This window comes from Rhinolophus sinicus, linkage group LG06, assembly GCF_036562045.2.
Source record: "Rhinolophus sinicus isolate RSC01 linkage group LG06, ASM3656204v1, whole genome shotgun sequence".
Classification (NCBI taxonomy): Eukaryota; Metazoa; Chordata; class Mammalia; order Chiroptera; family Rhinolophidae; genus Rhinolophus; species Rhinolophus sinicus.
The window spans coordinates 97,990,137-98,014,702 of NC_133756.1; the positions used below are offsets into that span (position 1 = coordinate 97,990,137).

General features: G+C 36.6%; 1 protein-coding gene across 2 annotated transcripts in view; it reads right to left on the reverse strand.

Moving 5' to 3' along the window:
- Nucleotides 1-20,563: 20,563 nt before the first annotated feature.
- Nucleotides 20,564-24,566, reverse strand: part of CNTN5 (contactin 5) — a 1,268,958-nt gene continuing 1,264,955 nt past the window's right edge. For both annotated transcript variants that reach the window (XM_019741696.2, XM_074335568.1), the window contains one exon: nt 20,564-23,295. In XM_019741696.2, the coding sequence (XP_019597255.2) occupies nt 23,192-23,295 (104 nt within the window). In that variant the 3' untranslated portion in view covers nt 20,564-23,191. The remainder of the gene's footprint in view (nt 23,296-24,566) is intronic.

Consider the following 24,566-nt stretch of genomic DNA (forward strand, 5'->3'; position numbering starts at 1 on the left):
AATCAGGGCCCAGGCCAGTCGACTTCCAGTTAGTTATCTTTCAATTCTTCATGGCTGTCTAGGTTCAATTGTATTTGTATACTAGCTCATTTAATATATCGATTCGAGTATTTTTGACCAAGCTTGAAATTACATGTATAGTTCACTCATTTATTTATCATTTTATTAATATTAATGGTGAGGGCAACGACAGGAACTGTGCCCAATAACGTGGGATAAAAGACAAATAAAAACTTTTTGCCCTAATGAAGTTCATAGTCTAGTGGGGGAGATAATTACACGGTGGTGGGAGGGAAGATGGACAATGACACATTCTATGAGAATATGACATCAGATCTTGGTCTTAAAGGATGCTTACACTTTTGGCACTAAAAGGATTGGATGAGGTGAGGTAGCTGATAGGGCATAGGTTTATGTTGTCACACAGCAGCCTAGCCACTTGTCCCTACCATCCTTTCCTTAGGGAAAGAGGGTTGCGGGTTGTCCCTCTTAGGGGTTGAGTTTTATAGGTCTCCTCTCTTGGTCCCAGTATGCTGGGTCTGCGGTCAAAGACGAGTAAGTTTCCTCAAGGGAGGGACGACTTAAGCCAGACGGGACCCTAGGGACCCCCATGAGTTAGCCTTTGAAACTAGGAGGGATGCCCCTCCTCCAATGTTTCCTGGGAGCTGCTGACTCCTGCTTCAAGTGACCAGCACCCTATTGTGCTAAGGAATGATTAATTGAGTGAAACCATCTCACTCCCCACTTGGCTCATGGGATGATTGCCATGAGAGACCTGCTCCCCCAGGGATTGTACACACCGCACCTTGTTCACATGGGGACAGCACGCACAGGTTGCTTTGGGACAATATGATTGGATATTGGGAACATGCTAATTGTATTAGTGGTGTAAGAGTTTTACAGACCCTGCCCAGAATCATGTGATGCCTATTGTAAAAAAGCAATAAATACCCACGACGAACCGATTCGGGGCTCCAGTCTCTTGAGGCTGTGAGTCCCTTGGTCCTCTGTGGTTTCTCTGCATTCAGTGTCTCTGGTCTCTTTATTTCTATAATAGAATTTAGCCCTTGCCGCCTCCCTCGCTTTCCCCCACTGCTTGTGTTGTGCAGGTCGCAACAGGTTTAAATCCCTGCTCTGAGCCACTGACTTAGGTTATCTGAGTCTCAGTTTTATCACCTGTTAAATGACAATAATAACACTTACTGGACAGGGTTCTTGAAGGATTAAATGAGATAAAGTGTACGAAATCCTCTTTGTGTGGATGAGTTTCCTTTCCAGAGAAAGTCATTCTCTGATCAGAAGGCACATGAATAAGACTGTCAGGTAGATTTGGGGCCTCAGGCTATCCTTAGTCACTCTGCTCTCTTTCAAGTTCTGGTCCATATTAGAGACCGGAAATAGCCATGGAAGTTAGGAACAAATTAAAGTATTAGCTTTATTACTGGTAAAACTGGATTGGAAAGCTCTGTTGCAGAACATCCGGAAAACTGCAATTTCTTTTTAGGTTCAGAGCCTAAAATGTGGCATATTTAAATTTTAATGAAAATCAGCTAAAGATAATATAATGAAATGGAAACAATCAGGCAAGGCAGCAAGGATGTACATACACATTTTGGAATAAATTGGCTACTTGGTAGTTGGGGCAGCTTGTAGCATTATAAGCAAATATTTTGTTTTTTCTCCCTTTTTGTGCCCCTCCTTGAAGGGTTTTTATACATTTCTGTCCTACTAAACTTAGGAGTGGGGACAGGACTGGTGTTGACAATGAATCGTGGTGGAAGTGGCAGGCGTTACTCGCTGGGGAAAACTTTAAAAGCCTGCATGTGGTTTTCAATGTCTTCCTTCCCTCTACCACCAGATCAAGGCTGTTCCATAAGCTTGGATCTTGGAGTGAAGATGATGCAGAGCAGAGCAGTGACTGACCCCTGATAGGTAGGCTTCTTGATCAGAAACAAAATTGTGTGTTACAAACCACTAAGATTGGATTATTTGTTATTGCAGCAAAACCTAGCCTGGCCTGCCTAATCAGTAGTCATTAAGTCGTACCATGTAAACAATTATTATTTAACACAACAGGTCAAGTTTCTTTGTTAAATCCATACTTGTCTAGATTTTGTGGTTTTGGAGAGAGTTCCATATAAAGTTGTTGAAATTTTGCATATCAGTGATTTTGCATGGCTATTCCCCATCCACCAAAATAAGACAGGATGAGAATGAATACCTATTTTTTTCTATTTCATTTAATTTTTTGCGACACATTTTTCATACTTTTATGTATTTGAATTTTCTACTCTAATATACAACATATACATTTGTGATATTTATCTTATAGATTTATCTTATGTTACATCTAAATAACTGCAGGGAAACGAAAAAAAATATATATGTATAGTTAAATGACAAACTTAGCATTCAGTGATAAAAAAAAAGTTCTGATTTTATAGTTTTGATTAGTACCATAAAGCTGTTAAATATAAACATATACAATTTATATATAATGATTATACAGAACAGGTCTTATAACCAGAATGGATTAGAGAAAAGAATAGAGGCAGGATCAGACTTATCTTCTTCAAACATAAAAGATGCAAGATTTTGCATGACTTCTATAGTTTAAATATTGCCAACCACAGAACTTGTCTGTTGGTAAATAAATCCATTCTCCACCCAATAAACAACAATTGAGCATCAAGTGTTCAAGATGCTGTGAAGAAATGCAAAAGAAACAGGAAGGGCAGATTTTATTCTTGATAAAATTAAACCTGGCTTTAGCCACAGCAGCCACTGAGGAGCAGCAGCCATGGCTCCGTGGCACCTCATGGCCGTGGGCCTCAACAGGGCCACAAGGTCAGCAAGCTGAGCACAGCTGCCGCCATGGGCACCTCACCAAACACACCAAGTTTATGCGCGATGTGATCCGAAAGGTGTGTGGCTTTGTCACCATGAGTGACGGCGCCATGGAGCTGCTCAAGGTGTCTAAGGACAAGAGGGCGCTAACGTTCATCAAGAAAAGTGTGAGGACACACATCTGTGCCAAGTGGAAGAGAGAGAAGCTGAGCAACATCCCTGCAGCCATGAGGAAGGCAGCAGCCAAGAAGGACTGAGCACCGGGAGTGTAGCGTATAAAAACCTTTTCAGGGGGAAAAAAAAAATCTGAGATAAGCTCTCTTATATGAAAGGAATGTGATCATTTGCAAATGGCATAAGTATTGCTAACCATACATCGGAAGTTGCTGACAGGATTTAGAATTAAAGGTAGGAAGTATTAAATGGGAAAGGATTAATATGATATTACAAAATAAATTTAAAAATGATCTAAGCTGGCTTCTGCATTGTCACTATATTCAAATGATAGCTGAAGGACAGCATTACAATAATTAGGGAAACTCCCAATGGAAATTAGCAGACTCAGTATAATGTAAATGTTTCCTAATGACTATAGAAATCCCGTAAGTGGTATTCTCATTAATGATGCTAACTGAGTAGACTAACACTTCTTGTCACATTCAACAAGATCAAAGTTCTGCAAGGATTGTTTCATTTAAATTTCAATCTCTGAGGAATAAGAAGGCAATACAATTAAGGACCATCCACTCTGATGTAGGCATAAGTGCTATTAGCTACTATACTTATAAATCACTCTCAAGGAACAACATTCTTTTCCGTTGCAAAGCTGACATAATTTGGAGCAATGCTATTTGACGGAACTTTCTGTAATGATGGAAATGCTGTCTCTCTGTGCTATCACAGTAGCCACCAGCCCCATGTGGCTACTGAGCAACTGAAATGTAGGTAATACAACTGAGAAACTGATTTTTAAATTTTATTTAATTCATTAAAATTTAATTTTAAATAGCCACATGTACCTCCAATCTACTGTATTAGTGTAGTCTAAAAATATCTCGTATACATAGTTTTAGATTAAGACAATTGCCCACCCATCCTGTGTCATCTTTCCAAATCTGTTTTGTCCAAAACAGGCAGATTAAAAAACACGCACAAAAACAAACAAAAAAACAGACCTTGTTTATCTGTGAAAAATACGACCAGCCAGGTTTTCAAGTATACTCCATGTCCCAAACATGGTTAAGTAATTTCCTTGAATGCTTAAAATAACCCTATTCTGTTGCTATTAGTTGGGTAGCACAATTTTCATTTATCCAGACATCCCTATCTCAGGCCACAGGATCCTATTCCTTCCCTATCAAGGATCCTATTTCTTCCCTATGCTTTGGCATAGGAGGCCTGCCTGGGCTAAGAACATAGCCATTTCTGAAGCTCTGCTTCTCTTTCAGTTAAGCCCTGTGACAGATTTTTTTATGTCTGTCTTCTGGCTGCAGGAGATGAGTATCTCTTTCAATGCTGCCCTCTGACTCTCCCTCTTTGCTTTAAATTGTTGTTGACTAATAGATTCAAGCCTGTCGTGTTCTCTCTTCAATGAATCAGTGGCACTTAAGAAAAGCCATCACATTTTATAGTCCTTATAGCTGCTGTTTATCTCTGACCTCTCAAGCCCAAGACATTGTACCAGCTAGTGCTTCTCTTTTGCCTGTATCCATTTCCAGTGCACAGCGGATGAAGGTCTTAGCAGTTGCACCTTTAGAGCACGCCATGAACTGTAAAATTTATCACTTCCCACCACTGATAGGCTGTCATTGCCATCCAGCCAGTGACTGAGCCACTCCACAATCCCAGCCATAGAGTCTGCTTCTTAGAACCACTTTCAGTACCAGCTATGTTGGGTCCAATTACCTTGAAGGAGAACCTGAGATGAAGATTCTTGTTCAAGTGATTCATTGGAAGAGGAGGGAAGTGAGCAAAACAGGATAGAGCAAGGGGAGAACTAAGCATAAAATGCAGACTGGCTCCCCTCAGAAAAGCTCTAGCATATATACTACCTGCACAGCACAATTTTTTACACCTCATCAAATGGCTATGTTCATTCAGTCATTCATTCCAGAGATGATTAGAGAGACCCATTATGTTGTAGGACTAACCGGTGGTCTGGGAATAGAGTAATGATTAACTTTACAGATTGTGAGCAATAGACTTGTAAGTGGATGATTACAGGAAAATGTGAATAAGTGCTATCAAAGCGATGTGAATCTGTGCAAAGGCAGAAGGGAGAGATTAGGAGTGGGGAATTAAAAAAAAACTTCATGGAAAAGTAATGTGTACTAGGCATTGAGAGATGATGAGGAGTTTGTCATGAGAATTTCTCTAGTTATATAGCAATCAGATACCTCAGTAATAACAATTGGTTTTGATTCTAGTAAGATTTAGGGGAATGCTTGGATTAAGATCTTGCAAAGGCTATATAATATGATCCAGTGTCCCATTTCAGTGATCTGTGTTTTACTGGCTGATTCTATAATGCAGTATGTACCTTTATTGACTTGAACATAGAGAAGATTATTCAGCTTCTATTCACTCAGCATTAGTATTCAAAGGTACCTTAAATGAACCAAAAGCCATTTCATACAAGGAATTCATGCTTAAACTTATGTAGGTGGCTGATACCTCAGCTTCTCATTAAACGGAGGTAATTTGACATTTATTTTCTCATGAATCTGATTCTATGGACTTAGCTGAGAGGTAACAAGATTCCAGTGTGATGGATTTTCTCCTGAGCTCGAGTTGAAAGTTGGTTATCAAAGAAAAACTGTTACCAATCCATTAAAAAAAAACCAAAAAAAACCAGTTGTGATATTGAATATAAAATAGTTTCTATAGTGGTATGCTTTTTGAATTCCCTCTGCAATTAATTATTTAGCATTCTTAAAGATGTCGAGATCAAGTAAAGATGGCAGAATAAGTAAAGACTGTGCTTGCCTCCTCTCACGACCACATCAAAATTACAACTAAACTACAGAACAATCATCATTGAAAATTGCCTGAGGCCTAGCTGAACCAAAACCCATACAAATACAGACACACAGAAGAAGCCACCTCGAGGCAGGTAGGAGGAGCAGAGATGTGGAACTGGCTGGTCCCACACCCACGTTTGGTAGATAAAAATTGGGAGGGATATCGTAGCTTGGGAGGTCCCCCCCCCCCCCCCCCCCGGAGGAGCGAGGAGTCCCAGCCACACACCAGGCTCCCAGCTCTGGGTTTCAGTGCTGGGAAGAGAAGACTCCATAACTTCTGGCTGTGAAAAACAGCAGAGATTGTGGCTGAGTGAGACAGAAGGTGGCTACAGTCCCAGCTGCTCCTCTTAAAGAGCGCGTGTACAGACTTACTTGCTGATGGACTCACCCATTCTGAGCTCCAGCACTGGGGCAGTAGCTCAAAAGTCACCAGGGACATATGGGGAGGAACTGAGTTGTTTGACTCCAGGGAGAGGGCTGGAGGAGCAGCTCACTCCCAGATAGAGGAGCTGGCAGAAGCTATTGTTTCTTTGTTGAGCCCTCACCCCTCCTGGCATGCAGACACAGGCAGATGTCATATCTGAGTTGCCATCCACCAGGCTAATACTGTTTGTTCACCACTCCCTGGTGATTCTCTGAGACCAGGCCCCACCCAACTTTTGGGCCACCCAAGCCACTTCCAATGGCTTTTCCATATAAACAGCTTGTCTTGGCTCATGCTGCAGAGTTTCCTAAAATCTCTTAAAGGTTCACAAATCTCAAACAGCATCTGGCTTAGGTGTGCCCTGTACCTTTTGCTGAGTAGCCCTACGCCTGGCACTAGTGTCAGCCAGTCTTGGTTGGCAGGTTGGCCTCTCGAGGCACCTCCAAACTCAGCACAAGTGGCGGCCATCTGTAGATTGCTTTGTGGCTCATGTGAGGTGGCCCTGGGGCTGGCACACCTGGTGGCCAGCTTCAAACCAGTTTCAGCATCACTCTGCTTCCACCAGGGGTGATCCAGCTAAAGGGCACACTAGGCAGCCACCAGAGCCCTGCTAAAGTGAATCCTGTTCCCTACAGTCAGCCCCAGCACAGCTCCTCCACTGTAGTAATAACCAGTCCTCATAACCAATCAGCCTCAGGGTCAATCCCTCTCATTGATGTGCCGATAGAACTGAAGCTCAACTACAACAGGAGGACACATACAACTTACACAGGGGACACAACTGCAGCACCTGGCTCAGCTGACCAGGAAGACCACACCACTGGGTCCACCAGGACACCTATTACATATCGCAACTCTACTTACACCAGGAGACAACACAGTCCTACCTAATACATAGAAAAAAAAACACAGGGAGGCAGCCAAAATGAGGAGACATAGAAATATATCCCAAATGAAGGAACAAAACAAAGCTCCAGAAAAAGAACTACACAAAACGGAGACAAGCAATCCACCAGTCACTGAGTTCAAGGCACTGGTTATAAGGATGTTCACTGATCTCAGGGAGAACTTCAACAAAGAGATAGGAAACATAAAAATGGAGATAGAAAACATAAAAAAGAACCAGTCAGAAGTGAAGAGTACGATAACTGAAATAAAGAATACATTAGAGAAAATCAACAGTAGATTAGCTGAAGCAGAGGTTTGAATCAGTGATTTAGAAGGTAAGGTGGCAGGAAACACGCAAACAACAGCAAAAAGAAAATAAGAATCCAAACAAATGAGGATAGTTTAAGGGGGTTTTGGGATAACATTGAGAATACCAACATTTGCACCATAGGGGTACCAGAAGGAGAAGAGAGAGATCCAGGGATTGAAAACCTATTTGAAGAAATAATGGTGGAAAACTTCCTTAACCTGGAAAAGAAAATGAATATACAAACCCAGAGTACCCCCCAAAAAAAATGAATCCAAAGAGGCCCACATCAAGACACATCGTAATTAAAATGTCAAAGGTTAAAGACAAAAAAAGAATCAAAAGCAGCAAGAGAAAAGCAGTTAGTTATCTACAAGGGATCTCACATAAGACTCTCAGCTGATTTCTCAATAGAAACTTTGCAGGCCCGAAGGGATTGGTACTAAATATTCAAAGTGATGAAAAGCAAGGACCTACAACCAAGATTACTCTACCCAGCAAAACTATTATTTAGGATTGAAGGACAGATAAAGAGCTTCCCAGACCACAAAAAACTAAAGGAGTAAGTTCATCAACACCAAACCAGAATTACAAGGAATCTTAGATGGACTTCTTTAAAAAAAAAAAAATAATAATAATAATAATACAATAAATAACAATAATAATAATAAGAAAAATGGCAATAACTACATATCTATCAACAATTACTTTCAATGTAAATGGTTTAAATACTCCAATTAAAAGACACAGGATGGCTGAATGGATAAGAAAAATAAGAGTCATACATATGCTGCCTACAAGAGTCATTTCAGATTGAAAGATACACATAGACTGAAAGTGAATGGATGGGAAAAAGATATTTTATGAAAGTGGAAACAAACAAAAAATCTGGAGTGACAATAGTTATGTATACCAGACAAAACAGACTTTAAAACAAAGGCTAAAATAAGAGACATGACCCAGTATTTCCACATCTGGGTATTTTTATTTTTTATTTTTTAAATTCTTGTTAGGTGGGCAAAATTTAAAAAAAGAAAAATTATTGGGGACTATTGGGGAATAGTGTGTTTTTTCCAGGACCCATCAGCTCCAAGTCAAGTTATTGTCCTTCAACCTAATTGTGGAGGGTGCAGCTCAGCTCCAAGTTCAGTTGCCGTGTTTTTAATCTAGTTGTGGAGGGTGCAGCCCACCATTCCATGCAGAAATTGAACAGGCAACCTTGTTGTTAAGAGCTCTAGCTCTATCCAGCTGAGCCATCTGACCTCCCCATATCTGGGTATTTATTTGAAGAAACCCAAAACACGATTTTGAGGGGACATGTGCATCCACATGTTCATTGCAGCATTGTTTACAATGACCAAGATGTGGAGGCAGCCTGGGTGTCTGTCAATAAATGAATAACTACATATACACAATTGAATATTGCTCCACCAGGGAAGGGAACGGGTTTTTGCCATCTGTGGAGGCATGGATGGACCTGGAGAACATTGTGCTGAGTAGAATGTCAGACAGAGAAAGACAGATGCAATTTGATTTTGCATATATGTAGAATCTAAAGAATAAAACAAACAAATCAGAAACAAACTCATAGATCCAGAGAACATTTTGATGGTTGCCAGATGGGATGGGGTTTGTGGGTGGGTGAAAAAGGGGGAGGGATTATGAAGTACAAATTTGTTGTTACAAAGTAGTCATCGGTATGTAGGGTATAGCATAAGGAATAAAGTCTATAATATTTTAATAATGATGTATGGTGTTAGGTGCATACTAGATTTATCAGGGTGATAGATAGGAGTGTGTTGGAAGGCGGGTGAAAAAGGTGGAGGAATTAAGAAGCACAAACAGCTAGTTACAAAATAGTCATAGAGACGTAATATAAAGTATAGGGAATATAGTCAATAATATGGTAATAACTATGGATAATACCAGGTGCGTACTAGACCGGTCGGGGCGGGGGAGTATCACTTCTTCAATTTATAAATGTCTAACCACTATGCTGTAAACCTGAAATTAATATAAAATAACATTGAATGTCAACTGTAATGAAATATTTAAAAAAATGAGGGGAAGGTGAGGGGCATAAGAGGTTTAAATTTCCAGACATAAAACAAATAAGTCATGGTGATTTAATGTACAACACAGGAAATATAGTCAATGATACTGCGATAGTGTGGTAGTGTCAGGTGGTTGTTCAACTTATCATGGTGATCACTCCTGTAGGTATATAAATGTTGAATAACTATAATATATACCTGAAACTAATATAATAGTGTATGTTAGCTATATTTTAATAATTTTTTTAAAATGTCTGTTTTCAATTTTCACTAATAGAGTGGCTGATTGGATTTGTTCATTAAATGGGCCAAGTCAAAGTCCATCTTTTGAAAGTACTGTTAGAGTTAATTGAGGATTATGTCAAGGTTTGAATCTGGTAACTGTACCTTATTTTCTTCTTTGTGTTTCAGGAGTACTTGAAACTCTACCTCCTTTTTTTTTTTTTTTTTTTTTGAATGAGACTCATTTCCTGTTGCTGACTCAGGGACACAGATAAAGTCATTTTAAACCTTATTATGATCACAATGCTAACTATTTCTTTCAATAATAGGATAATACTGATATATGCTAACTGACAGAGTAGTAAGGAATTTTCTTTTAGCTTTTTAAAATATTAGATTGATCTTTTACAGTCTCATATAACGCAACATAGATGAGAAAACACCTTAGGAAAACAAGCTGCTGTCTTGCAAGGCATGAGATAATGTACTGTGCTGACTCAGTCAAGTTGAAATTCTTAAGTTTTTAATATCTGGAAATGAGAGGTTATACCTTCCCCATTTCACCTAATGACCCTCCCTCAATATTTTGCTTTCCCTTTCAGAGCCCTTGGGATCTACGTAAGTGGCCATTCTTTCTAAGTTTTGTTTGCTGGTTTCTCCTCATCTTCTTAACACCTGAATTTTGTAGTGCCTGAAGACTACTAAATCCTTTGCTCTTTTCTGCCCTTTTAGATACATTCAATCCCAAAGTAATCTCATTTAGTCTTATAGTTTTTAAATATTTCCTAAGTTTTGTTGATCTACAAATACATATTTTTAGCCATTGTCTAGATCTCTCTTACTTTTATATCCAACTATCCCTTTGATATTCCTACTTGGATATTTAAGTTATTTCAAACTTGTCATGTCTAATATTGAATTCTTAATTCTTTACCTCTCTAAACAACTTTACTTCTCTAAACAATTCCTGTGAAAAATGCTATGGGAATTTTGATAGGGATTTATTGGCTCTGTAGATGGCTTGGAGCAATATGGATATTTTAATAATTCTTCCAATCCATGAACATGGACTATCTTTCCATTTACTTGTCTTCTTCAATTTCTTTCACCAAAGTATTTTAGTTTTCAGTGTACAGATCTTTCACCTCTTAACAATGTAAACAATTAAATTTTTCCAATTTTATTGTTTTTCATGCTATTGTAAATGAAATTTTTTTCTTTATTCACTTTCAGATAATTTGTTTTTAATATATAGAAATACAACTGACTTCTGGATATTGGTTTTGTGTTTTGCAACTTTCCTGAATTCATTGATTAGTTCTAACAATTTTTTTGGTGGAATCTTTAGGATTTTCTATTTATAAGATCATAGCATCTGCCAACACGCACAATTTTACTTTTTCCTTTCCGATTTGGATGCTTTTGTTTGTTTGTTTGTTTGTTTGTTTGTTTACTTGCCTGATTGGTCTGGCTTGAACTTCTAGCACTATGTTGAATAGAAGTGTTGAGAGTGGGCCTTGGTCTTATTCCTGTTTTCAGATGAGAAGTTTTCAACCTTTGGTAAGTATGCTGTTAGCTGTGGGTGTGTCATACTTGGCCTTTTTTTATGTTGAGGTATGCCCTTCTATACCCAACTTACTGAGAGTTTTTATCCTTAAAGGAGGTTGTATTTTGTCAAATGCTTTTTCTGCATCTATTGAGCTGACCACATGATTTCTTTCTGTTTTTCATTTTATTAATGTGGTACATTACATTTACTGATTTGCATATGTTAAACCATTCTTGTAATCCAGGGATAAATCTCATTTGATCATGATGTGTGATTCTTTCAATGTACTGTTGAATTTGGTTTGCTAGTATTTTGTTGAGAACTTTTGCATCTACGTTCATCAAGGATACTGGTTTATAGTTTTCTTTAATGTCCTTATCTGGCTTTGCTATCAAAGTAATACTTTGTAAAATGAGTTTAAGAATATTCCCATCCCTAAATTTTTTGGAAGATTTTGAGAATTGGTGTTAATTCTTTTAAAAATATTTGGTAAAATTTACCAGTGGTAAATTTGGTTCTCGGCATTTCTTTGTTGGGGGTTTTCTGATTACAAATTCAATCTCCTTACTCACCATTGGTCTGTTCAGATTTTCTACATCTTCATAATTCCTTCTGGTAAGCTGTTTATGTTTCTAGGAGTTTATCCATTTCTTCTTGTTTATACGATTTGTTGGTATATAATTGTTCACAGTAGTCTTTTACATAATCCTTTACATTTTGGTTGTTTCCAGTGTAATGTCTTCTCTTTCATTTCTGATTTTATTTGAGTCTTCTCTCTTTTCTTCTTAGTCTACTTAAATGTCTGTCAATTTTGTTTCTCTTTTAATAAAACAGCTCTTAGTTTCACTGATCTTTTCCATTGTTTTTCTGGTTTCTATTTCATTTATTTCAACTCTGATTTTAATTATTTTATTCTTTCTGCTAACTTTGAGCTCAGTTTGTTCTTCTTTTTAAGTTTCTTGAGTGTAAAGTTAGGTTATTTGAATATTTCTTTTTTCTTAATGTAGGCATTTATTGCTATAAACTTCTTTCTTAGAAATGTTTTGTGGTACCCCATAGATTTAGTATGTTGTGTTTCCATTTTTGTTTCTTTCAAGATATTATTTTATTTCTCTTTTTGTTGCCACACAGCAGCCTACCCGTCTGTCTCCTCGTACCTGCCCCTAAAGAAAGGAGAGTCTGTGAGACAGATCCTTTCAGGGACTTTGCTTTACCTTTGTGCTTACACCTTGTCTCCCAGTTTGGCCCCAGAAAGATGGCTGGTCAGCCAATGATGAGTAAGATTCCCCATGGGGGGACAATTCAAGTCAGGCGCAATAAAGTGGGGACCAACAGGAGAACCCACGGGGTTCATAGAGATGGGCACAGCCCCCTACCTTCCCCCAGCTAAAGAGAGACTCTGCCTCTGTGGCTGCATTCCTTCCCACAACCTGCAAGGGAAGAGATTCAATGATGTGATCTCCATCTATTCATATGCATAAAGGTTTTGTCCCTTGGGGAAGTACATACATCCTGAGACTTACTGTTCAGCTGCCTGCAGGCAAGGGTGATTGGCTTAAATCAATTTCGTATTATAATATATGGGATTCACAGATCTTGAGATTGACAAGCTTTGTCTCCATTACTTCCCCACCTAACTAATAAAACCTATGCATAGGCGTGATTTGGGGCTCAGTCCTTGAGGCTGGAATCCCTTGGCCCCACTTGCACTCTAGTCATGGTTACTGTCTTTTCTTAACCCTGTGCCGCCCTCCTCGCTCCCCACAACCCTCGTCTTGTGGGACGCAACACCTTTTGATTTCTTCTTTGACACAATGGTTACATGAAGTATGTTAATTTCCACACATTTGTAATTTTTCAGCTTTATTCCTGTTGTTGATTCTAGTTTCATACCATTGTGGTCAGAAAAGGTACTTGATATGATTTCAATCTTCTTAAATTTGCTAAGACATGTTTTCTGACCTAACATGTAATATACTGGATAATGTTTCATGTACGCTTGAGAAGAATGTGTATTCTGCTGTTATAGTATATGGAATATTCTGTTTATGTCAGGTGAGTCCATTTGGTCTAAGTAATAGTTCAAATCCAATGTCTCCTTATTGATGATCTACCATCAATAAGATAATCTTTGTATTTGTTGTCTATTTCCTTTTTTCAGATCTGTTAGTAATTTCTTAATATAGCTAAGTGCTCCCATGTTGGGTGCATATATACTTACGACTGTTATATCCTCTTGATGAATTGACCTCTTTATCATTACATAAGATCTTCTTCATCCCTTGTTACAGATTTTGAGTTAAAGTCTATTTTGTCTGATATACTATAGCTACCCCTGCTTCCTTTGGTTTCACTTGCATAGAATATCTTTCTTCCATCCCTTCAGTTTGAACCTATGTGTGTCCTTAAAGCTTAAGTGAATCTATTGGAAGAAGTATATAGTTGGGTCTTCTTACTTTAGCTATCTGGCCACTCCATACTTTTTGATTGGAGAACTTAATCTATTTATGTTTAGAGCAATTATAGATTTAATAATGAATGTCCAGTTGTTCCAGTAGCATTTCTTGAAAAGACTGTCTTTTCTCCATTACATTGCTTTTCTTTCTTTGTCAAAGAACAGTTGACTATAATTATGTGAGTTTATTTCCGGGCTCTCTATTCTGTTTCATTGATCTATATGTCTATTCTTACCCCAATACCATACTGTCTTGATTATTGTAGCTTTACAGTAAGTTTTGAGGTCAGGTAGTGTCAGTTCTCCAACTTTGTTTTTTTCCTTCAGTATTGTATTGGCTATTCTGGGTCTTTTGCCTCTCCATATAAACTTTAGAATCTCTCTGTCAATATCCATAAAATAGTTTCTTGGATTTTGATGAGATTGAATTGAATCCATAGATCAAGTTGGGATGAATTGACATCTTGACAATATTGAGTCTTCCTGTCCACGAACATGTACTATGTCCATTTATTTAGTTCTTTGATTTTGTTCATCAGAGTTTTATAGCTTTCCTCATATAGATTGTGTACATATTTTATTATATGGGGTGCTAATATAAATGGTATTGTGTTTTTAACTTCAAATTCCTCTTGTTTATTGCTGGTATATAGGGAAAAAATTGACTTTGTATATTGACCTTATAACCTGCAACCTTGCTATAATTGCTTATTAGTTCCAGTTTTTTTATTGGTTATTTAAAATTTTTTCTACATAGATGATTATGCCCAGTGTGAACAAAGACAATTTTATTTCTTTGCAATATGTATACTTTTCTTTTCTTGTCTTATTCCACTTGCTAGGACTTCAGTAGAATGGTGAAAAGGAGTAGTGATGTGAAACATAGTTGCTTTTATGGTTTCCGGGTGGGAATTCCTGCCTGTTCTCAGGAATTTTTTTTACTTTCCTATTCCCGAATCCTGAGATACAAACTGTTTTCTGTTCTCCACGATGAATCGTTTCCACAAAGTGACAGCTGATGCTACCAACCACTTGTGTTCAAGGAGCTGATTTTCCCGATTTCTCGACCAACTTTTCTCAGGATTTGGGAACGGAAAAGTGAAAAATATTTCCTGAGAACGGGTGGGAAGTCCCGCCCAGAAAAATTTCCGCCCAGAAACCCTAGCGATAAATAGGAAAAATGTCTAAGAGATACATTGTGAGTAGTACCTTTATTTCCTATTGTGGGTATTACTGGGTTCAAGGAGCTGATTTTCCCGATTTCCTGACCAACTTTTCTCGGGATTTGGGAATGAGAAAGTGAAAACAATTCCAGAGAACTTGTGGGAATTCCCACCCAGAAATCCTAGTTGCTTTGTTCCAATCTTAGCAGAAAGCTTCTAGTTTCTCACCACCAAGTATGATGTTAATTGTAGATTTTTTTTTTATATATTCCTTATCAAGTTGAATAAGTTACTCTCTAATCCTAATTTACTGAGAGTGTTTATAATAAATGGGTGTTGGATTTTGTTGTGTTATTTCTGCATATATTGATATGATGTTAATTTTTCTTTCTTAGCCTGTTGATGTAATAAATTTCAGTAACTGATTTTTGAATGTTGAGCCAGCCTTGCATACTTGGGGTGAATCCTACTTGGTTGTTGTGTATAATTCTTTTTGGACATTTTTGAATTCTATTTAGTTTTCTTTTCTTGCAATGTCTTTATCTGGTTTTTGTATTAGGGTAATGCTGGCCTCATAGAAAGAATGATGAAGTATTCCCTTGGCTTCTATCTTCTGAGAGAGAATGTAGAGAATTGGTAAAATTTCTTCCTTAAATGTTTGGTAGAATTCACCAGTGAACCCATCTGGGCCTGGTGCTTTCTATTCAGATTGTCTTATTTCTTGCATGTGTTTTGGAAAACTTTCTTTTTTCAAAGAATTGATCCATTTTATCCAGGTTATCAGATTTGTGGGCATAGAATTGTTCGTAGTATTCCTTTATTATCCTTTTAATGTCTATAAGCTCTAAAATGATGTCCCATCTTTCATATCTGATATTGATAATTGTGTCCTTTATCTTTTTTTTCTTAGTTATCCTGACCAGAAGCATATTGGTCTTATTGATTGTTACAAAGAACAAGCTTTTGATTTTGTTGATTTTCTTCATTGATCCTGATTTCAATTTCATTGATTTCTGCTCTAATTCACATGATTTATTTTCTTCTGCTTATTTTGTGTTAATTTTCCTTTTCTTCTAATTTCCTAAGGTGGAAACTTAGATTTTTGATCTTAGATTTTTCTTTTTTTCTAATATATGCAGTCAATGCTATAATTTTCTAAGCACTGCTTTTGCTGAATCCCACACGTTTTAACAGGTTGTATCTCCATTTTCATTTAGTCAAAAATATTTTTAAATTTCTCTTGAGATTTCTTCGTTGATGCATGTTATTTAGAAGTGTATTATTTAATATCCACATATTTGGGGTTTTTCTAGTTATCTTCCTATTTTTGTTTCCTAGTTTAATTCCATCGTAGTCTGAGAACAGATACTGTCTGACTTTGATTCTTTTAAATTTGTTCAGGTGTATTTTATGGCCCAGATTGTAGTCTATCTAGGTAAATGTTCCATGTGAGCCAGAAAAGAACATGCATTCCTCTGATGTTGGATGAATTAGACTATAAATGCCAATTATATCCAATTGATTGATGGTGTTATTGAGTTCAACTATGTTCTTACTGATTTTCTGCTTGCTGGGTATGTCCATTTCTGATAGAGGGGTGTTGAAATCTTCAACTACGGTGGAGTCGTCTTTTTCTCCTTGCAGTTCTACTAGTTTTTGCCTCATTTAGTTTGATGTTGTGTTCCTAGGTGCACATCTATTTCTTAAAAAATTTTTTTTCTTCTTCTTGTTTCCTTCCTTCCTTCCTTCCTTCCTACCTTCCCGCCTGCCTGCCTAACTTCTTCCTCTTTTTTTCTCTGTGATGTTTTAAAGTAAATCCCTGCCATCGTGTCATTACATATTTTTTCCTAAAAGTATATATATATATATATTTTTTTTCCCTAAAAAAACATATATATATTTTCCTAAAAGTATATATATGTATATATATATATATATATATATATATACTACATTAGCACACCTAACAAAATTAGCATATCATATTCTATCTAGTCCATATTCTATATTCCCTTGTTGTTTAACAAATATCACTTATTTTGAACAATTTATTTGAACAGGGTGTTTGCATTTTATTACATTTCTTTTTTATATTTATTTATTTGGCAACCTGCAGGTGGATTAGATAGAACATTGTAAATAGGTCTGTTCTGCTCTCCCGGTTTGCAGACAGGGACTGGGGATCTGGCTGTCACTTTACTCAAGCTGCACAGCACTGCACTGATGATTAAAAATGCCACAAAATTACCTACATTTCAAATGTGGCTTTTTCTTGATTGAACATTTGCTTGGTTATTGTAGATCCTTGACTAATTTCCCTAATTCTTATAATGTTATTTTAGTCTGTTTCTTGTTTAGTTCTTGCTCCTGGAGTGAGATGAGACACAAAGTTTCCCTGTCTCTCATTTGCTGACATCATTCTCTTTGATTTTAAAAATCAGTGTTTTAAATATGAAATGTATTTCAAAATATTCTGATATGTACAATTTAGTATACTGTAGTTTCTGTCTGCCTTTTTCATATTTTTAAAATGAAAACAAAAATGTGAATAGATTTCAGTCACTGCTGGATGAAAACAGTCTTTACCAACCTGTCATGTGTGATTCCTAAGAGGTTCTTTTGAACTGTGTGTGAGGACAGCTCACCTCTCTGACCTCAGTCTGGGGAAGGAAGAGGGCTCAGGACCACACATGGCTCTGTGGGACGCTCACCCCCACTGTCCTCTGCAGAGCCCTGGATGAGCCTCATCCACATAAGGTGATGGAGACCCAGCTCACTGCACCCTCCCATGGGCAGTGAGTTACAGAAACTGGGAATTCTGTCCCCTCCCAGAATTCACCGTAGCTGGTTAGAAAAGAGGGGAAAACAAACAAAAACCAAGTAAACTCATTGTGCACCAGGAGATAAACGAAGTTGCAACCTTGCAAAAAATTGGTCTAATTCCAAAAGATACAGTCTATATTTTAACTCATTCCTTATTATTAGTTACTTCATTTCACATATAGTATGTAATACTAGATCCCTAGTCTACGTTCTGAGATAAACCCCCTGCCCCACCCCCGGCCCTGCTGGCTCGTTTTCATGCAGAGGAGGTGGGTGAAGTCCCCCCGCCCCAAAGCCTCCCTGGGCCCCCAGTGTTTGGGGACTATGGGCTCCCTTCCTCACTTTGACAATCACGGCGGCTCATAGCGTGGCCCTGACCCAACTCCCCAGACTCCTCTCCGTCCCGTCTCCTAAACCGTAGCCAAGTTCTACCCAGGGTCCGGCTTGTGCCGCAAACGCTCCACGTCCTCCCAGCTTAGTGCCTTGGTGTGGTGGTCGCTCTGCCCGAAACGTCCCTCCTTTCTTGGCAGCCATTTAAACTCCCTGTTGTAAAGCCCCAAATCTGCGGTCTCCTCCTCCTGCCATGAGCGTTGTCTGACTTCCCAGCCAGCGTGTCTACTGCATTTCCCTGCAGACCCGGGGCAGCTCTGCTGCCTATTACATTTCTTAAGTTTCATTTAAAGAGGAATCCCACCTCTGCCTTCTTTCCCCCACCCCATGTTATTGACCTATGAAATAAACTGGATCATCATACTGAAGAGTGTCCCACGTTATTATTTTTTAATTCTATTATTCCTTTTGCATTTATTAGCTGTGATTCTTTTACAAAGTAGAGCCGTCCTTCATCAGCTATTTGATTATCCTAAAGTACAGTCCTTACAAGAAGGTAGGATACATATTTCTTTCCCTCTTTATATTTTTATAACAATTCTCAGAATGATGACTCTTACATCTAGAAAAGATAACCAAAGATTTTTGTTTATATTAGTTTAAATCACAGAATTTTAGATATTACCTGTGTTGTATTCAATTGCTGTCAATGTTCTTTTTGAGATCACGTTATCCCACTTAAATGGTAGTTTTTATGGCCACATTAAGAAGACCTAGGCTCATCTTGTCCATTTGCTACTTGTGATCTTCAATCAACCATTTCTTCAAGAAATTTCCTTTCAGCTGTGAATGGAATTTGGAGGCAAACATTTCTATGTTATTTATTCTTTTTTTTTTTTTTTTGGTATTATTTGTCCTTTAAAGGTGTTCATTGTTCTTCTAGACCTTTGCAGTTAAGAAAGCTAAAAAATAGGTTATTTTTAGGAAAAATGTCAAACTATGAATCATACTGGTATTTCTAAATCAGAGATTACAGATTTCATTTTACTTAGAAATTTTATATATTAAAATTTACATTTTAAAATACTTTTAACATTTATATTTATATTTTGGCCTGTTCAAAGAGAATTCTACTAGTTATGCTACTCACAAGAAGACCAATTAATGTAGTTACTTTTTTTTTTTTTGGGGGGGTGTATATTTTGTTCTTGGTGTGTACGCCCTGAGGGATATTCTGTAAACATGCTGACTTGAAATACTTACCTATGTGGTTAAAACCGTTCTATAAAGAAAAATTAGCTTTCAACCATCTGGTTTATATATAGGTAGTTTCATTATTTTCAATTTATTCTTATTTTTGGTGGTTGCTTTTTTTCTTTTTGTTTAATTTTAAAATTAATGTAAAACATTTATATACTTCCTAAGTCAAAACTATGGAATAAATACATTAAGAAAGAGCTTGCTTTTATATTTGTTCACATATTCCATTCTCTCCCTCCTCAGTAGGTAACAGTTTTTATAAGTCATTAGTTTACTCTTCCATTATTTCTTTTAGAGACTCTTAGGAAATATATGTCTGTGAGCATATAATCACTGTTCTACATCTTGTGTATTCACGTAACATTGCATATTTTTATTAGTCTTTCTTAGAAATAGATGTCTAGATATGGGATTGCTAGGTCAATACATACATCCATGCAAAATTTTACTAGTTATTGCCAAATTCTCTTCAATAGTGTCATATTACTTTGTATTTGAGAAGATTTTAAAAATACGGGTTCCCTAGTCTCTGACGGACTGAATCAGAGCTGTGAGATTTGGGTTCCCAAGTGATTTGGATGATGACCAAAGTTCAGGAAGACTCTTCTAAAGCAAAAAAACTAAGGCCAACATTACATGAAATCCAATTAATTGCTCAGTTGATATGTGCTAGGTATTGTGTTGGGCAATGAGAGAAATCCTAAGATAAATATAATATAGTCTCCCTTGGAGGATCTCATAGACTAGATAGTGGAGGAGAAACATTTCTAAATCATTGTAACATCTTGTGGCTGCTGGTATAACAGAGATGTACACACAGGCTATGGGAACACAAAAGAGTGAATAACTCTGTCTAGGAGAATTGCACCTGGGATAGATTGGGATATACTTATAGATTGGGATTCCTAATAGAAGCAGAAGTATGCATTTAACAAACTCTTTACGAAACTCCTTTAATGAATTCTCCTTCCTGAGAAGAAATAAATCATGAGTTTAAGTCTGAATTTATCCCATTTGTACTTGTCTTTGCTTGGTTTATTCTTTGTCATACTTTCCAGTTGTCAAGTTGAAACTACCATGGACATCTCTGGAGACTGTTGAACCTAAAATAATGACACCACTAACATAATATTTTCAGTGTGAAACATTACCATAATCATGAGAATACTGTTATTTGCATGAAATAAATAATGTCAGTCATGTAGTTGACAGGAGAGAAGATAAAAGTCAATAAAAAGAGAATTATTTATTAAAAAGATCTAATGTTACAAGAACAGTACACAGAATTATTATCTGACTGTGCCTTCCACATAGTATATACCCTTATATATGGTACATATATACAGACTGTATACAATATATTTAACGGTTTGACATGGGATCCACAGTACCTTCATTTGGGTATGCAAAACATTCACTTTCATGGAATTTTTAATCATGAGGAGTGTTTTTTTCTTCATAGTTCAACTGACATTATACAAAAATACAGTCTCTAGTGATTTAAGACTGTGCGGTTATTATTCCATCCAAAAAAAAAATAAAAAGCTCACTCAATATTGCAGCTGAAAAATAATGTACCTTGATAAGGAATGCTATTTTGTTTTCTACAAAGTAACAAGTATGCAATACATAAGTACATAAACATTTCAAAACTGTTTTTAATAGGTTTATGATGCAAAATACATAATCTGCATGTCGAATAAAAACATCCCATATCTTTGATTCCTGTAAGAATACAACGTCAGACATTCTATATTTAAACATTCTGTCAGATATACACCATCCATCAATTAGTTGGAAATATTGTTTAATTTGAATTTGCCATATACTAACATTGTATTTTATTGGGCTTTGTTTTATGAGAGTTTCAGTAATAACTTGATTCTTCAAGTCCTTCACTAAGTTTAGTATAAAACACCATGGAAAAGGAAGAAAATGGTTGGATTCATCAAATATGAAGTAAAAATTATTGCCCATTCTTTAATATTCTTGCTGCATTTTTTTTCCAGATGTACAATTTGCTCCTGTAAGCTATACTGTCCTTGGCAAAGCTCATATTTTGCCTGCTAAATAGCTATCATCCCTCTATCTGCAAAGTCCAGCCTCTCCCACTCCAAAGGAGGTGCTCAGGGAAGGCAACTTGGTCATTATTACCCACTGGCTTCACTATGCACCATCTGTAGTCATTTAGTATAATAATCTGTTAACTAAAATAGTCTTTTAAATTACTTCTTGTTTGTTTAGGGGTGTCTTAGACACAATTCCCCCCAAAGAGAACGAGTAATCAACATAAATAGTTGTACTGTGGCTCTGAACCCAATCTTTTAGGATATTCAGAACAGAAACTCCAATCTCCCCTATGAGTCTACAGGACCTAATCTGTAGAGCCAGCGGTTTGAGCTCAATATTACTTCATTTGCTTGCTGTTAAAGATGCAAGTAGAATTAGCAGGTTTAGATTTTATAAAAGAAAAGAAATTACTTTTTGTTCTCATATTAACATCACCTGTATTTTCTCCAGGCTGTTTTTTGGCATATGACTTTGCAATAACTACCCCTTCAGACATCTTCTTGGGTGTGATGCAAACGCTGGCAAGTTCTCTTGATGGTTAGAACTTCTGTAAGATATCATTAAGTAGAAAACTTTCACCTCACTTTCCAACAACTATCTAGCATCAATTAGGTTCAGGTTGACTTCTCAAAATAGCAAACGGGGCTCACCTTGTACTGAAGCCTTGTTTCCACAGCTTAATTTACAAAAATCAATTTATCAGAGAGATCCTCTTTATTTTAACAGGTTGTAAGATTTTATAAGCTGTGATGCATAGGACTGTTTAAAAAAATCAAAATTTATTTGTTATGCTTGAACCATTTTAATCCAAAGACTTTATGTGTGCACAATTATTTGCACAACAATTTTTCATTGTCCTTGAAATTCTTTGCAATTAGAAGAAAACCTTGAACCTAATTCAACATGTATTTTGGCAGTAGGTGCGGAAATGTCCTGTATTCATTTCATTTACAAGTTAGCACCCTTGGGAGCAAGTCAGTGTCTGCAGTTTTTAGTAATCATATTTTTTGTGACTTTAAACTACCTTTTGTTATTAAAAATAAACATTTACTATATTTGCAGCTAGATAACATAGTACTTGATGAAAAATAATAGCACTTAAGTTCATTTGGACTCACTTTCTATTCACCTTGCACTAATATAAATGGCTTATTCCCTACGCTAATAACTTGCTCTAGGGATGCATTTAGAATAGCATATTGATAAATTTTGCTATTTCACTATGCAGTCATACAATATTTTTCAAGAACATTTTTGTGTACTTATCCTATAATGAACCACACAACTGAAGTATTTTTTCATATCTCCTACCATTTTGTCAACTGGAACAGTCAGTTAAAGGGAAAATGAAAAACAATCGACTCAGAGTCTTAACCAAACTTTTCATTCTCGGTTTTGTATTTGTGTTTGTAACAGATCTGCTAGAAACCAGTTACTTAAAAAATAGATGGCACACACTCAGGGTCATCAGATATAAAAATCAAATTCCAACATATTAAAAAAGTAAAGAATACATTTGACAGAAATTATCTTTGCTTTAAAAAAATCCATTACATACAATCTGCATATATTTTTGGACCAAGAATAGTCCTCTCCATTTACAAAAACCAAACAAAAACCTGATGGATGAGTAATATTACCGCCAACCTCCTGTAAGTGCACCATGTATAGTCCCAAGTTTTTAAAGCTTATCTCAGTGTCCTGGGTCTCCACTTACACTACACTATTCATCGCTATTATCAAGGGAAAGCAAAGAAAAGCAAATTAAGTCTGCAGTTTTCACCAAGAGGTTGAAGGAATCATCAATGCCAAGAGCAATGTTACTGATGATGAAGACGTAGAGAGAGTGTGGAGGGTTGGCTGAGCACTAGTAATTTTTCCACCTGTGAAAAAAGAGAATCATTAAATGGAGAAAATTATTTTGTTTTGCTAGAGCTAGGAAAGAGCTGTTTTTAGGTGTGTAAGAAAATGAGTGCGACATTGGTCCTGTTTCTTAAGAGTGTTCCTAGTATTTATGAAACAAGATATTGTTTGGGGTTCCCAAAAGCTTTATGGAGGGCAGAAATATACATGAAGTACTGTATTAAAAAGGCTATGTCACATCTAAAAAACACATCTAACCAGGAGATTCAGTATAAGTTTCACCAATGATGCACTAATAGAAAAAATCCACATTCCACGTATGAAAAATTAAACAATTTCTATAGTACATAGTTGAGGAAATGGAGCAAAAATAATTAGTAAAAGTTTGTGACAATAAGAGTTCAAATTTAATTACTTCAATTTTTTCAATTTAATAATAACATTGTTTAACGTATTTAAGGATCATTGACTGATTCGACATTTCAGTTAAGTAGGTTTAAATTCTAGATTCTCATGCCAAAGTTGGCAAAGGAGAGTCATCTTTCACCATTCTTAAAATCAGGAGAAGTTCTTCCTTCTTGAGACCAATACACTGTATGCAGTTAATGAATAAAGGTCGTTGTTTGAATGAACTGACTGATCTGAATTGATTATTCTGAAGTAGTTTTGATAGCTCTACATAATCACAAACTAAGTACTACCCTCAGATCTAACTTTGGGAATGGTTCTTCAAGCCAAAATCTTCTGAAGTCTCATCATTGTCATGATTGATATTTAATGAATGTTTACTACATGTGATGCACTGTACTAAGCCCTTTACACATATTATCTTATTTAATCCTTCCAACATTCCTATGCAGTGAGTACTATTATTTATGCCCCTGTTGCAGATGAGAGAAATAGGTTTAGAAAGATTATAGAACTTGCTTAAAGTCACGGAGTTCGGGGTTAGTGGGACCAGATGCTCTTATGTCTTGTCTTTCTTTAAACAATGATTGGCTTTGGTTAAAACCTTGGTTAAAACTTTAATGATAGATTAATAATAAAATCTACTACTGAATTTTTGGAATTGTTCTTCTGTTAAGTTATCCTCTCCAGCCATATTAAGTATTAGAGGATTTTGGGTGTGATTTTCATTATAAAAATAGAGTCAAATTTATTTTCTAGATGCTTAAGACCTGAAGAATATTTGTTTGGTAAGTCACACACATACAAAAGCAGTAACTCTTCTTTCCTTTGAAAATTTTTACAGCTAAGGCACTACTAAAACCTGTTAATCAACATACTGGAG